The 16,885-nt window shown below is 42.6% G+C and overlaps 1 protein-coding gene across 2 annotated transcripts in view; it reads right to left on the bottom strand.

The window, feature by feature from the left end:
* nup58 (nucleoporin 58) overlaps nucleotides 1-16,885 on the bottom strand; it is a 69,862-nt gene that overhangs the window by 41,479 nt on the left and 11,498 nt on the right. For both annotated transcript variants that reach the window (XM_070892251.1, XM_070892252.1), the window contains exons 2-6: nucleotides 13,966-14,117; nucleotides 11,282-11,317; nucleotides 10,941-11,084; nucleotides 6,106-6,240; nucleotides 2,536-2,643 (exon numbers count right to left, since the gene is read on the bottom strand). In XM_070892251.1, the coding sequence (XP_070748352.1) occupies nucleotides 2,536-2,643; nucleotides 6,106-6,240; nucleotides 10,941-11,084; nucleotides 11,282-11,317; nucleotides 13,966-14,117 (575 nt within the window). The remainder of the gene's footprint in view (nucleotides 1-2,535; nucleotides 2,644-6,105; nucleotides 6,241-10,940; nucleotides 11,085-11,281; nucleotides 11,318-13,965; nucleotides 14,118-16,885) is intronic.

Here is a 16,885-nt window from a genome sequence, read left to right as displayed (position 1 = left end):
AGCCTACACTCGCGCTGATTTTGTAAGTGGGAGGGGGCGGGTACTATTTAAATTAGTTTTTTTCCTGCCGGCAACGCTGCACGTGCGCGTTGGAACGTTCGCACATGCTCAGTGTGAAAAAAACATTGGCACTCGGCCATTTTTGTAGTTCTTTGTAGCTGTTTAGTTTTTGAACATTTTTTAATAAAAGTACATTGCCATCAGCACAGAGGCTTCTTGTAGCAGTGAGAAGGCTGCAGGAAGCCTCAGAAAGTTGAGGCAGCCGTTTCCCGACGACCTCCCCCTTTTGCCATCGGGAAATGGCTCCTCAATTTCTGAGGCTTCCTGCAGCCTTCTCTCTTTTCCGCCAGCCGTCTGGAACGGCTCCATTCCCTTCGCCCCCGCCCGCGTTCGGTCGGCTCCCACTCCCCCCCGCCCGCGTTCGGTCGGCTCCCCCTCCCCCCCCCGCCCGCGTTCGGTCGGCTCCCCCTCCCCCCCGCCCGCGTTCGGCCGGCTCCCCCTCCCCCCCTGCCCGCGTTCGGTCGGCTCCCCTCCCCCCCGCCCGCGTTCGGCCGGCTCCCCCTCCCCCCCGCCCGCGTTCGGCTGGCTCCCCCTCCCTCCCGCCCGCGTTCGGTCGGCTCTCCCTCCCTCCCTCCCGCGTTCGGCTGGCTCCCTCCTCCCTCCCCCCCTCGCATTCGGTCGGCTCCCTCCTTGCCCGCGTTCGGTCGGCTCCCTCCTCCCCCACCCCGCCCGCATTCGGTCGGCTCCCCCCCCCGCCCGCGTTCGGTCGGCTCCCGGCTCCCTCCTTCCCTCCTCCCCTCCTCCCCTCCTCCCCCCCCCCCCGCCGCCCGCGTTCAGTCGGCTCCCTCCTCTCCCCCCGCCCGCGTTCGGTCGGCTCCCTCCTCCCCACCCCCCCCCCCCCCCCCCCCCCCCGCCCCGCCGCCCGCGTTCAGTCGGCTCCCTCCTCTCCCCCCGCCCGCGTTCGGTCGGCTCCCTCGTTTTGTGAGGCTTGCTGCACCATTCTCCCTGGCTGAAGCACTTTCACACAGGTAGGAAGATGGTTTATTTAATCTTTTCTTATAAATGTTTATTCAGGTTGGATTTATTTGTATAATATTTGTTTTAGTATAAATAAGGATTGATTGTAGAATTTAATGAGTTCCCTTCCCCCCCCACCTCGTTCTGGACGCCTGATTTGTAACCTGCGCCTGATTTTTTAATGTGTAGAACAGGTTTTTGCAGTTCTACAAAAATCTTCACTCGCTCCATTCTACTTTAGTTTGGAGTACATTTTCACTGTGGAAACTTTCAAATCAGGCGTCAGTGGCCGGACATGCCCCCTTTTGAAGAAAAAATTCTGTTCCAAAGTAGAACTGTTCTACCTGACGAGAACTGCAGAAAAAAAAATGTGGAGAATTGCGAATTCTAAGATAGTCCGTTCTCCACCAGTTGCTCCTAAAAATCAGGCGCAAATCATGTGGAAACTTGGGCCCAGTGTGTCTCTTTAAAACAAAGCCAATTAAATTTAAATTATGTTAATCCTGGGATTGGGAGTAACTTGGCTCTTTCCAAATGGCCCCAATCCAAATCAACTCCTCTCCACATATGCTTGGTGTCTTCCTGTATCATTTTGAACTTTGTGAAGTTTGACTGGGGCCAAATTCCCACTGCTGTTGCAACAAACCCAGACTCAATCGGCTCCCACTATTGTTGCAATGAACTCAGAGCCAGTCTGCTCCCCCCCCAGTCCATGGTCCAATCAGATCTTCTTATGGTTCAGGAGCTTGTTTTCTCTCCAGAAAAGAGATGAACAAAAGTGAGATATGCAAAAAATAAGGAAGGGGAAGAGAGAAAATGCTACTGTACCAAAAAAAGGAGACTGAATCAGAGAAAGAGATGGAGAGATCAGAAAAGGACAGGAAGGAAAGTGGGAAAAGAGGAGAGAGAGAGAGAGAGAAAGGAAGAGATAGACATAAAGTTGACACAGACACTGTGAACTGAATGGCCACCACTTGGACTGAACATCAGTAATAAGTAGAAATACAGAAAGGAAGGGAGAAGAGTATATTTTCTTCCCCTCAGACACACCACCAGTAGTACCCTGAGTTACAGGGGTGTAGTATAAGGCTGGGTTTTTTTTTTATGGAGTCAAAAGTTTTGAGCACTATCTATTTCAATTTTGTTTACGCTTATCTTTAATCAAGATTGATCTATTGTGTGAGCCTCAAGGAAACTGGGGCTTAAAAATGAAAGATGATATTGTTTTCTCGAACAAAATTAAGTGCTTTTAAATGTTTACAGCACAATAGCTGTGCAAGCCCACAGCAAGACAAAGAATTGCAACATGGGGAGCAGCATTTTTTTGATCTCGCAAGATCATGAGGGCAAATAAATCACTCTGTGACAAAACACACAGCTCTATTTATTGTGTTGTTAGAAATTGCCAGCAAGCCATGGATGGTCCTCCCCACCAAAAAACATCTGAGAGCAGTAAGTTACTGTTCGAACCTGCACAGAATTAAATTCATATGAAGCAGCTCAGTAGAGACTACTCACTTTTCTTATCAGAAGACCCACTGAAGTCTATTCCACCAAGTCCTTCACTAGCTGTGGTGGGGGCAACTGTAGATACTCCAAGATTCAAACCCAGCGATTGTCCAAGTCCTAAATTTGAGAAAATCATTGAATTATTACTGTCAAAGCTTATAACCATTCATTTTAATTGTGAACATTTCAAAAACTGTGAAATGCATCTGAAAACACAAATTGAAACATACTTCAGTACTACAACTCTGATCAGTTTGCTTCCCATTGTTCCAACCACACTACAGCCACTAGAGGATATAGATCACCATGAGGAAATAAATCTAGTTACGATACTTCTGCAGATATCTATCTGTTCAACCACTCTCACCTCTGTCTTTGATGCCTTTGTTCCTAGCAGATCTCCCACTCTCCCCCACCCTGGTCGTTCCTCCTGCTATGGCCCCCATCTTTGCTCCATTAAGTCCAAGGGGCACAAACTTCAATGTATATGGCACACAACTGGTTTGTCCATTTATCTCTGCCAAACCTGCTCCAGGATCATCCTGGAATCTAAAGATAATCCCTGGCTGCTTTATTCGTCTACCAATCATTTCTTTAAATATCTCTTCCCTGCCCCTTTCAACCTCACCTCAAACAACAAGTGCGAGGACCAACTGAACAAATACTTTGGTTCCGTCTTCACTAAGGAAGACACAAATAACCTCCCAGAAATACTAGGGGACCAAGGCTCTAGCGAGAAGGAGGAACTGAAGGAAATCCTCGTTAGTCAGGAAATTGTGTTAGGGAAATTGATGGGATTGAAGGCTGATAAATCCCCAGGGCCTGATGGTCTGCAAATCAGAATTCTTAAGGAAGTGGCCCTAGAAATAGTGGATGCATTGGTGCTCATTTTCCAACATTCTATAGACTCTGGATTGGAGGGTAGCTAATGTAACTCCACTTTTTAAAAAAGGAGGGAGAAAGAAAACAGGGAATTGTAGACCGGTTAGTCTGACATCGGTAGTGGGGAAAATGTTGGAATCAATTATTAAAGATGTAATAGCAGCGCATTTGGAAAGCAGTGACAGAATCGGTCCAAGTCAGCATGGATTTATGAAAGGGAAATCATGCTTGACAAATCTTCTAGAATTTTTTGAGGATGTAACAAGTAGAGTGGACAAGAGAACACCAGTGGATGTGGTGTATTTGGACTTTCAAAAAGGCTTTTGACAAGGTCCCACACAAGAGGTTAGTGTGCAAAATTAAAGCACGTGGTATTGGGGGTAATGTATTGACGTGGATAGAGAACTGGTTGGCAGACAGGAAGCAAAGAGTAGCAATAAATGGGTCATTTTTAGAATGGCAGGCAGTGACTAGTGGGGTACCGCAAGGTTCAGTGCTGGGACCCCAGCTATTTACAATATGCATTAATGATTTAGATGAAGGAATTGAATGCAATATCTCCAAGTTTGCAGATGACACTAAGCTGGGTGGCAGTGTGAGCTGTGAGGAGGATGCTAAGAGGCTGCAGGGTGACTTGGACAGGTTAGGTGAGTGGCAAATGCATGGCAGATGCAGTATAATGTAGATAAATGTGAGGTTATCCACTTTGGTGGCAAAAACAGGAAGGCAGAATAGTATCTGAATGGTGACAGATTAGGAAAAGGGGAGGTGCAACGAGACCTGGGTGTCATGGTACATCAGTCATTGAAAGTTGGCATGCAGGTACAGCAGGCGGTGAAGAAGGCAAATGACATGTTGGCCTTCATAGCGAGAGGATTTGAATATAGGAGCAGGGAGGTCTTACTGCAGTTATACAGGGCCTTGCTGAGGCCACACCTTGAATATGGTGTACAGTTTTAGTCTCCTAATCTGAGGAAGGACATTCTTGCTCTTGAGGGAGAGCAGCAAAGGTTCACCAGACTGATCCCCGGGATGGCAGGACTGACATATGAAGAAAGACTGGATCGACTAGGCTTATATTCACTGGAATTTAGAAGAATGAGAGTGGATCTCATGGAAACATATACACTTCTGATGGGATTGGACAGGTTAGATGCAGGAAGAATGTTCCCGATGTTGGGGAAGTCCAGAACCAGGGGTCACAGTCTAAGGATAAGGGGTAAATCATTTAGGACCGAGATGAGGAGAAACTTCTTCGCTCAGAGAATTGTGAACCTGTGGAATTCTCTACCACAGAAAGTTGTTGAGGCCAGTTCGTTAGATATATTCAAAAGGGAGTTAGATGTGGCCCTTACGGCTAAAGGGATCAAGGGGTATGGAGAGAAAGCAGGAATGGCGTACTGAAGTTGCATGATCAGCCATGATCATATTGAATGGTGGTGCAGGCTTGAAATGCCGAATGGCCTACTCCTGCACCTATTTTCTACGTTTCCATGTTTCTATAGACTCCTTGGTCATTAAGATTGAAACTATCCAGTCAGCTGCCTCTGCCACATCCCTCCTTTCTCCTTGCCCATTAAACCAAGGTTCTCCTTGCTCAAGCCCTGAACTCACATCCTTCTTTAGTTTTGCTCCTATTTTCTCACATGCCCTCTCTAATGCTCATCTTGTCCACAAAATCCATCTCCTGCTCCCTTGATCCTCCTTTCACAGGGGACACCAGTTCTCTGGTATCTCACCCAAGTGACCATTTTCCACCTGTTTTTCTTTCAAAGCGATTGCCAATAATTTATTTTTTCCAAGGGGGGCCGCAACAGCTAAACCTAACCCTATCTTTCACTAATATGGACATAAACATACTTTCAGTGGAGCCTCCAGTAGTGATCAGCAGAGAATACATGAGGATCAGCATAACCCTACCAGCAGATCTAGTTCAGTGTCACAACATCCCACAGCTAATGGGTAAAATGGCTAATGGCTATGAAAGACTGGTCTAAGAAATTCTACTTCAATATTTCATTTTACAAATGAAACAAGCTTGCATTGATACCGTGCCTTATTGGGTCATCAGGACATTCCAACGGGCTTCATAACTGATGAATCACATAGTCACTAGATATGCAGGCAATTTTGGCAGTTAATTTTCACAAGGTCCCACAAAAAGTGCTGGAGTGGAGTTTCTATCAACAATCGTCTAACTCAGAGGTGAGAGCGCTACCAACTGAACCACATGAACAAAATCTAGTGATATTTGTGCTTTTAATGCACATAGAACCATCACTCCAAGACTTGAACATATAATCTGGAGGTCCCTCCAATCAGGTTTCTGCCTCTGCCACAGCACTGAAACAGTCCTCATGAAAATCACAAATGACATCATAGTGACTGTGACCATGATAAATATGAGCAATTACCACATAGCAGGAAATCTTTATTAACTAAAATATGTGGCAATATCAGTTAAAGCAGCACTTAAATATCACATTTTTAAACAACAGGTTTTCAAACTGTGCATTCAAATCAGATCCCTCTTCATGGCTGTCTTTTTGATGTCACACTAAACAATGCTGAATATGGCTCATAGTTTATAGAAATTCATATTTTCAGCTTCAATTGATATATTTAACAACAAACTAAACTGCATACAGACGCACACACAAAATAATGAAAGCTGTCAATCTAGAATAGCATACTGACCTGCAGTGGAGGTGTTTGCTCCCTGAAAGAGGGCACCACCTAAACCAGGGAAAGCCCCTCCCAATGTTAGGCCTGTTGGTACTGATGCAGTGGCTGTGGGTGCTCCACCTAAATTTAACGCAAATCCTGTAGCACCTGCAGAGAACTAGGTATTAATAAATTCTGAAAGAAACCATCTCAAAATAACCAAATTGTTTTTCACAATGCTTATTCTTCAATGTCAATTATTTCTGACCATGTAAAAGAAAAAGCTCATTCAAAATTGTAGACGATCTATGTCTATGATTTAAATTTATATTAATTTTTTTTTGCTTTTTCACAATCTATAGTCATATGTGCTCAATTTAAATTTACACTGATGTGTGCATTAGCCTTGACTCTATCCTACATCAGGTAGCCAATTAGTATTCTCTGTGCACAGTGTAGGGATAAACCATGTGGAACAATTACGCCAACTCAAAAGTTTTGTGCCATCCCACACAAAAACAAGAGGCGGCATTAGAAAACTATGGCAACCCACCCAATATGTAATTTCATGACAATTGGGACAGCTGCATTTTAACTACAATGCATACTTCCATGATAGCCATTGGTAAGGTTGTTCCAATTGCCAAATCTAATACGTCACCAATTCTAACAGGTGTTTGGTCAGGACTGTATGCAAACAGACCAGCTTAGCAATCATCGTCACCTGGCAAAGTCATGAAACCATCAAAAATCATATTACTTTATGCACAATATGTCTGCATTGTTGAAGATGACCTGGTACCATCTCCATCTGAAACTAGTGAAAGAACTTGTAAAGTGAATAAACTGATGCCCAAGGGAATCAGTTGCGGCATGTGAAATTGCTTGCCTTTATGCATTTTACAAGTTACACCCTCTTCCCCCTAGTTAGGGCTACAAGACACATTAAGGAGCATTATTTCTGGTATGCAATTCTTGTTGCACCTGTTGGAATTTTTATTACATCTTGCTTTATAAAGTTCAAACTTCAGTTAATTGTTATAAACTGATTGAAACCTCCCAAAATTGTCCAAAATGTGTCCACATTACACAACAACAATTTGTTTAGACTGTATTTTATATCAAAAGCCAAGTTCATGGTATTTATATACTTTTACATGTATTTTTAAATGAAATTTCATATTTTCCAAAATAAATGTCTTGTTTGAATCATTAATACCCCATATATAATTTGTGCAAAATACATATCATAGATATCTTGACATCTCTCCAGAAATATATTGCCCGAGGGTTCAGCTCAAAATGTACTGCTATAGATTATCTAGTAGAACAGGTCATTTTTTTTTAAATCACAAAGGCTGGGAAAATAATAGGAGCAGGAGTAGGCACTCGGCCCCTCGAGCCTGCTCCGCCATTCAATAAGATCATGGCTGATCTTCGACCTCAACTCCACTTTCCTGCACTATCCCTACATCCCTTAATATCCAAAATCCTATCGATCTCTGTCCTGAATATACTCCACAACCCTTTGGGGTAGAGAATTCCAAAGATTCACCACCCGCTAAGTGAAGAAATTTCTCCTCACCTCAGTCCTAATTGGCCAATCCATTATTCTGAGATTGTGACCCCTGGTTCTGGACTCCCCAGCCAGGGTAAACATCCTCCCTGCATCTACGTGGTCAAGCCCTATAAGAATTTTGTATGTTTCAAATGAGATTACCTTTCATTCTTCTGAACGCTAGAGAATATAGGCCTAGTCTACTCAATGGCTCCTCATAGGACAATCTCCCCATCCCAGGAATCAGTCTGGTGAACCTTTGTTGCATTCTCAATGGTAAGTATATCCTTCCTTAGGTAAGGAGACCAAAGCAGCACACAATATTCCAGGCATGGTCACACCAGGGCCCTATATAATTGCAAGACATCTTTACTCTTATACGCAAATGCTCTTGCAATAAAGGCCAACATACCATTTGCTTTCTTAATTGCTTGCTGTAACTGCATGATAACTTTCAGTGAGACACCCAAGTCCTTCTATACACCATTTCCCAATCTCTCATCATTTAAAAAATACTCTGCTTTTTTTTTCTACCAAAGTGGATAACATCACATTTCTCCACCCATTTGCCATGTTCTTGCCGACTCATTTAATCTGTCGATATCCCTATGAAGCCTCTTTGCATCCTCCTCACAACTTACATTTCCACCTCGCTTTGTATCATCAGCAAACTTGGAGAGATTACATTTGGTCCCCTCATCCAAATCATTGATATAGATTGTAAATAGTTGAGGCCCGAGCACTGATCTGCCAACCCGAAAATTACCCATTTATTCCTACTCTGTTTTCTGTCCGTTAACCAATCCTCAATCCATGCTAGCATATTACCCCCAATCCTATGAGCCCTCATTTTGTTTAATAACCTCGTGTGGCACCTTTATCAAATGCCTTTTGAAAATCCAAGTACACCACATCCACTGATTCCCCTTTATCTATTCTGCTAGTCACAACTTCAAAAAACTCAGATTTGTCAAACTTGATTTCCCTTTCATACATCCATGTTGATTCTGCCCAATTCTATTATTATTTTCTAAGTGCCCTGTTACCACGTTCTTAATAACAGATTCTAGCATTTTCCCTACTATTGATGTCAGGCTAACTGGTCTGTAGTTCCCCATTTTCTCTCTTCCTCCTTTCTTAAACCGCGGGGTTACATTTACTACCTTTCAATCTGCGGAAACCTTTCTAGAATCTCTGGAATTTTGGAAAATGACGAACAATGCATCCACTATCTCTATAGCCACCTCTTTCAAAACCCTAGGATGTCGGCCATCAGGTCGAGGGGATTTATTGGCTTTCAGTCCCATTAATTTCTCCAGTAGTATTTTTTTTTTACTAACACTAATTTCTTTCAGCTCCTCATTCTCATTAGACCCTTGGTTCTCCACTATGGAGATTTTATGAAAGGGAAATCATGTTTGACAAATTTGCTGGAGTTCTTTGAGGATGTAATGAGCAGGGTGGATAAGGGAGAACTAGTAGATGTGGTGTATTTGGATTTCCAAAAGGCATTAGATAAGGTGCCACATAAAAGGTTACTGCACAAGATAAGAGCTCAAGGGGTTAGTGGTAATATATTAGCATGGATAGAGGATTGGCTAACTAACAGAAAACAGAGAGTGGGGATAAATGGGTCATTTTCCGGTTGGCAAACGGTAACTAGCGGTGTGCCACAGGGATCGTTGCGGGCCTCTACTATTTACAATCTATATTAATGACTTGGATGAAGGGACCAAATGCAATGTAGCCAAGTTTGCTAATGATACAAAGATGGGTGGGAAAGCAAGTTGTGAGGAGGACACAAAAAATCTGCAAAGGGATATAGACAGGCTAGTGAGTAGGCAAACATTTGGCAGATGAAGTATAATGTGGGAAAGTGTGAGGTTATCCACTTTGGCAGGAAAAATAAAAAAACTAAATTTAAATGGAGAGAAACAACAAAATGCCACACTTCAGAGGGACCTGGGAGTCCTTATGCATGAAACACAAAAAGTAGGTACAGCAAGTAATCAGGAAGGCAAATGGAATGTTGGCTTTTATTGCAAGGGGGATGGAGTATAAAAGCAGGGAAGTCCTGCTACAACTGTACAGGGTATTGGTGAGACTACACCTAAAGTATTGCGTACAGTTTTGGTCGTCTTGTTTAAGGAAGGTTATACTTACACTGGAGGCAGTTCAGAGAAGGTTCATTAGGTTGATTCCGAAGATGAGGGGTTGACTTATAAAGACAGGTTGAGTAGGTTGGGCGTATACACATTGGAGTTTAGAAGAATGTGAGATGATCTTATTGAAACATTTAAGACACTGAAGGGGCTCGACAAGGTAGATGCAGAGAGGATGTTTCCACTCGTGGGGGAATCCAGAACTAGGGGGCATAGTTTCAGAATAAGGGGTTGCCCATTTAGGAGGAATTTCTTCTCAAAGTCGTAAATCTGTGGAATTCTCTGCCCCAGAGAGCTGTGGAGGCACGATCACTGAACAGATTTAAGGTGGAGATAGACAGAGTTCTGATCGATGAGGAAGTGAAGGGATATGAGGAGCGGGTAGGGAAGTGGAGCTGAGCCCAAGATCAGATCAGCCATGATCTTATTAAATGGCAGAGCAGGCTCGAGGGGCCTACTCCTGCTCCAAAATCTTATGTTCTTATGTTAAAGTACCCCATGATTACTGTATTACCCTTGTTATATTTACCTCTAATTTCCTGATTTATACTCTGCCCTGCATTACAACTACGGTGTGGGGCCCTATAAACAACTCCCACCAATGTTTTCTGCCCTTGCTGTTTCTTAGCTCCACCCAAACTGATTCTACTTCTTGATTTTTGGAGCCATCCTTTATTATCAGGACTTCCCTTGCTCCTTTTCCAATTTGCCGATCTCTTCTAAAAGTTAAGTATCCTAGAATATTTAGTTCCCAACCTTGGTCACTATGCAACCACGTCTCCGTAATGGCTATTAGATTAAACCTATTCATTTCTATCTGCACCATTAATTCATCTATTTTGTTGCAAATGCTTTGTGCATTCAGAAATAGTGTCTTTAGCTTTGACTTTTTTCTATTTTTCCCTGATGTCACCTTAGTCACTTTGTTACCCTCTCTGTCCCTTCCTGATCCACTCTGCTTATTTTTACCCAAAACTCTGCTCTGCTCTAGTGCCTTGACATTTCTCTTGCTGCTTTTACATTTAAACGGCGGAGGAGGAACAAGAGACACAGTGCAAAATCATTGGAAATCCAAGTGTGAACATAATATCCTCACACCAAAGCACAATGATGAGGAAGAACCAAGTTCAAAGTCTGCAAACCTTTACCTGCTGTCGATGTTGGCAGTACAGATGAAAGGCACAGTCCTCCTGCTGCAGAAGGTGCAATAGGCATTGCAAAAGGTGTTGCTGAACCAGCTGGTTTGTTGAATCCTAAACCAAAACCTGTTGCAATTGTAGTTGCAGGTGTTCCTAGAAAATCAATTGAATAAGCTCCTGACTCAAGTACAAGTTGCAATACATGAAATCATTAGGATGACCAGATTATGTTACAAATGAACGGTCACATTTAATGAAAGAAATGTACTGGAGAAATTTATCAAAATTATTTTCTTAACATAGCCTCCTGACCAGCTTATCAAAGTTCCTTGCCATTTAATTAGACTTACCCAAAGTTAGTCCTGTAGGTGCCGCCGTTGTAGTCCCTGTAATTTAAAAAAATGGTCAAACAGCAGAAGTGCTCAGGAGCCAGAAACGTTTGTTAGTTTTTCTCCCTAATCTGGGGACACTAAAGTCAATCCACTGTCATGCACATGAAATCTGATAATCTAGCACAGATCAGAAATGGAACGTGAGATCTTCCAATCTGTATGGTGCAGCAACCACTATTTTACAGCTGAATTCCTTAATTATGTTTTTCTTTCAATACCATGGCTTAATAATTCAGAGGATTTTATATACAGAGGCATTGAATACAAAACAAGGTGGTAATGAAGATTTGTACAAGACAATGATTAGATTACAGCAAAGTACTTGTGTGCAGAGAACACTGGAGCTATGAAAAGGGTGAATTTAGAATCATAAAGATGATTAAGGAGGAGAGGATTTAGTTATGGAGAAATTTCAAAAACTGGGATTGTATTCACTGAAGTGAAGTAGGTTACAGGGGAATGTAGCTTTTCAGAAGGAAAAAACAAAAGATTGTTTCCACTGGTCAATAAAATGGAAACAAGGAGCTATACATGAAGGATGAGTACTAAAGCATAATGGGGAAGGTTAGAAGAACTTGCTTTTATGTGGCGAGTTATCAGAAAATGGAATGCATTACAAGGATTAGTTAATGAAGGCACGTCAATCATCAAATAGAATAGCATCAAATCATACAGCACAGGCGGCCATTCAACTCATTGTGTCTATGCTGGTTCTTTGAAAGAGCGATCCAATTATTCCCACTTCCCTATCCCATACCCTCTGTTCTCCATCTACTGTGCCTTCATCCCCACCCCCATACTGCATTTCCCACACCTTCTGTCCGCTATCCCATACCATGCCCCATCACAGAATTACACCGCACAGGAGGAGGCCATTTGGCCTATCATGCCTGCGTTGATTCTTTGACAGAGCTATCAAATTATTCCCACTATTTCCCCTTAGCCCTGCCCCATAACTACTATCCAACACCTCTTTGTCACACATCCTCAGTTCTCAATACCATAGCCCCTATCCCCTATCCTACCTCCATCCCATACACTCTGTCTGTCATTCTCATATCCCTGTGCTATATCTCATACCCTCAAGCTCCTACCTCCATCCCATACCACCAGTCTCCTATACCATGCCCCCTCTATCCTGCATGCCATACCTCCTGTCCCCTATCCCATACCTCAATCTCATGCCCCTATCATACCCCCTGTCCCCTACTCCCATACCCCGTCATCTATCCTGTACCCCAATCTCACACACCTATTATACCCCATCCCATACCCCTTATTCCCAAACCTCTCTCATCTCCCCATCCAATCATTCGGGCTCTTATCTCCTTATCTCAATCGCATCATTTAAGAGTAAATTAGGAAAAACATTCCAGCAAGAGAGCTATTAAAAGGTTGTGGGGAACAAAGATTTGAGTAGACAGTTGCAATGTGGAATAAAAACAGAAAATGCTTCAAATACTCAGATCAGGCAGCATCTGTGTTGAGTATGAGTAACATGTTAGATTGATTACCTTTCATCAGAACATTCCAATCCCTTTTCCCAGTTTCTCAGTCTCTATCGCATCTGCTCTGACAATGCTACTTTCCACACCAGTGCTTAAGAAATGCCCTCCTTATTCCTCCATGGCTCTTGACTGTTCCCATGTCCCATCCCATTTCCCTACTTCCACCCTCCGCTTCTCCTCCCTCCAAGAACCATTACAAGGTCCCCCATGTCTTCATCTTCCACCCCACCAGCCTCTGCATTCAAAGAATCATCCCCGCCACTCCCAACACCGATTCCAAACAGATCTTCCCCTCTCCTTTCATTTAAGCATTCTGAAGGGTCTGTTCCCACCGTGACACCCTGGTCCATTTCTCCAACACCTGATCTCCTCCTCCATGAGCACCATCCCACATAACCTCAGGAGATACAAGACCTGCCCTTTCACTTCCTCCCATACTTCCCTCTAGGACCACAAACACTCCTTCCCAGGAGAAACAGTGGAAAAAAAACAGCTCCGATGAAAGATCATTGACCCGAATCATTAATTCTGTTCCTCTCACCACAGATGCTGTCTGACCTGCTGAGTATTTCCAGCATTTTCTGCTTTTAATTCAGAATGTCAGCATCTGCAGTATTTTGCTATTCATTTGGTTGCAAATGGCATGATGGGCCAAATGCCCTCCTACCGTATTGACATTTCTAGGATCACAAGATGGGATTGTCTTCATCCGAACCTTTGGTTCATTGATCTCCTTCCAGAATATGCAAATTTAGAATCTTTGTTATTCCATCTATTGGTTTCTTATGCGAGTCCAATGTCCTGGCTTCAAACATTCTTCCTTGCAAACCTTTCAGCAAATGCAAGAAATTCTTCTCAAGCAAAATTCACGTTGGGTTTTGATTGAGAATAGACAGTGGTTGATGGCAGAACATGGACAGAGCAGTAGGATAAATACAATCACAGTCAGCATTGTCACCAAAAGAATTCCCAGATTGATTTTTGAATAAAACGCGTCTACATGTTCTGAACAACACTATTGTTGTAGCATGCATTTGCAACCTTGCAAGTCCTCTTTGTGGTATAAAAGTTACTTCAGCAATACAGAAGAGCATAAATTTGGGGGCTAAATCTACAATAAGAATTCTAATCTACCTGTTGAGGTACCTCCAAACGAGAATCCAGTAGCTTGCTTCTGCCCAAACAGTCCACCTGCAAGGCCCCCAAACGTTGATGCAGTTGTGGTTGCAGTTGCAGCTGTGGTGCCAAGATTTCCAAAACTAAATCCTCCTGTAACACCAGGATTGCTGTAATAAAATGGGAGGATAAACAGTTAGTGATCAGAAGGCTAACCACTTTTGTACCTGTATCTCTTAAAGCAACCTACTGGAGGTAAGCATTTCCACAGTTGTTTGAAATATGGACAAGAAAAAAAATCTCCATTTAAAAAAAAAGGTATTCAGATTAAATTTTGAGAAACAAAAACATCTTTTATTTAAAAGCACCTTTAACATAGTAAAACGTCCCAAGGTGCTTCATAGGAGCGTTATAAAACAAAATTTGACACCGTGCTACATAAGAAGCTATTAGGGCAGATGCCCAAAAGCTTGGTAGGCTTTAAGGAGAATAGAGAGGCCAAGAGGAAGAGAATTCCAGCACAGCTGAAGGCACAGCCACCAATGGTTGAGCTATTAAAATCAAGGATTCCCAAGAAGCCAGAATTAGAGGAGCGCAGATATCTCAGAGGGTTGTGGGGCTGGAGGAGATTACAGACATGAGGGACAAGGCCATGGAGGGATTTGAAAACAATGTAGGTCAGTGAGCACAAGGGTGATGGGTGAATGGGACTTAGTGCAAATTAGGACACGGGCAGCAGAGTTTTTGATGACCTCAAGTTTACAGAGGTTAGAACATGGGAGGACAGCCAGCTGTGCGTTGAAATAGTCAAGTCTACAGATACACAAGTCTTGGATGAGGGTTTCAGCAGCAGATGAGCTAAGGCAGCAGTGAAGTCGGACAATGTTCCAAAGATGGAAATAGGCGATCTTAGAGATGGCAGGGATATGTGGTGGAAGCTCATTTCGAGATCAAAAATGATATCAAGGTCAGTAAGCATCTATTGTGAGAAACGACAGGTTATCATTTCAGGAAGAACCCTTTCTGCAGAAATCAAAAATAAACAAGCATCAGAAAAAGGAGTAGAAACCAACCGATACTCCAATCAAATGACATTCATGGGTGACCTCCAACCTGCTTAAATGAAAAGTAAGATATTGTTCAATGACCTTCCTTCCGACACAAGATCATGAGTAGGGCTGTTGGTAGATTAATCTAGTGTTCAGCTCCATTCACAATTCCTCCAATAATACAGCAGCCTGTGCTCGCTAGTCTTCAGCGGGACCTGGACAATATCCAATCTGTCACTGGCAAGTGTCAGGTAACATTCGTGCCACACAAGTGGCAGGCCATCTCCAAAAAGCAAACGACCAACCATGATCTTCTGACTTTCAATATTGTCCTATTCCCCCACTCCACCCACCGTCATCGGTATCCTGGAGGTCACCATTGATCAGAAGCTTAAGCGGGCCAGCCAGATCAACACATGGCTACAAGAGCAGAACAGAGGCTAGTTACCAAGAATCTGAATAAGAGAGACGGAATATAAGCAAATGGAGCCAGGTAAGTGGGATTTGATGAACAGAACCCTCAAGAGCTAGAACTAGGATAATATATAGAGAAAATCTAGGTGAACAAAATCGAATAGGAGCCAACCATCATTACCATATAAACACAAACCTGGCAAATCATGACATTTACCAGCACTGATCCAGAGTCCTACCAATCAAGCACACATCAGTCACAATCTTACCTGCAGCCAATGAGATTGCTTGAAAAACAAAGCAGCATGATGTATACTGACCAACAATACTATTTAAAACTGTTACTAACATTTGGGAGAGTACATGATCTCCGCTGGCCAATGAGATATCTAGAAAGGAGTGGTCAGAATTCAAAAGGATAGCATGTTTACTATTGGCCAACAGGATTGCTCCAATGTAACAGTTTTATTTTATATTTTCCTTCACATTTTAAGGTTGAAGGCCATTACTAATTTAGAAAAGACAGCATTAGTTGATGGTACTCATCAATATTTATAAGTTCTGCTTGCACAATTATTTACATGGATCTTGCTGTTGTATTTTATCTAAAAATCCTTATTCAAACTATCTCCAAATAACAAAGCTGGCAAAAATATTCAAGGAAGTATTGTTTATATAACCTGTAAAAGCCTAGTTTGGCCGTGAACATCTTTTATTTTAGAATTACACTACTTCAAACTTGATTTTAATTCTGCACAATTCACGCAACTACTGTTAAGATTACATTGGTATAGGCATTGCGTTAGAATATTGCATTGTCACATGACTTGCAATACTGATTACTTGTAAAGGAGAGCTAATATCATCAAACAATACATGTAGGTCAAAGTGAGTGCTGCAGTGATTAGAACTGCTCCTCGACTTCTAGAATCCAGCCTAGACTGATAGATATAAAGACAAGTCTTTCATCCCATCTGCTGGATTTTTTTGGGCCCAAGTTTCGACAGGAGTTGCTCCTATTTTTTTGGAGCAACTAGTTTTTTTTGGAGTATCTTAAAAATCGCAATTCTCCACATTTAGTTTGCTCCAGTTTCAGTGAGTTAGTTCAGTTTCTTTTTAAGTTCAATTTTTTTTTCCAAAAGGGGGCATTACCAGCCACTTACACCTGTTTTGGCCAGTTAAGCAAGTTTATACAGCGAAAAGTTACTCCAAACTAACTTAGGCCAGCATATGTATCCGCTCAGAAAAACCTTGTGGACAGGCGCAGGTAGCCAGAGATTTGGGGGGGGAAACGTCAGAGGACCTTGCAAAGCACTAAACACCTTCACAACAACTAATACAGATCTTGTACTGTAACTTTTGCATAATTTACACATTCCACTATATAAAGCTTCATAAAATATACATTTAGCATTTATATCAGAAATTTAATTTTGATGGTGCTGACCGTTTTTCTTACTGCTCTCGTCAGCAGA

This window comes from Pristiophorus japonicus, chromosome 10, assembly GCF_044704955.1.
Source record: "Pristiophorus japonicus isolate sPriJap1 chromosome 10, sPriJap1.hap1, whole genome shotgun sequence".
Classification (NCBI taxonomy): domain Eukaryota; kingdom Metazoa; phylum Chordata; class Chondrichthyes; family Pristiophoridae; genus Pristiophorus; species Pristiophorus japonicus.
Note: the sequence above shows the minus strand (reverse complement) of the source record. Positions and strands in the feature narration are given on the sequence as shown.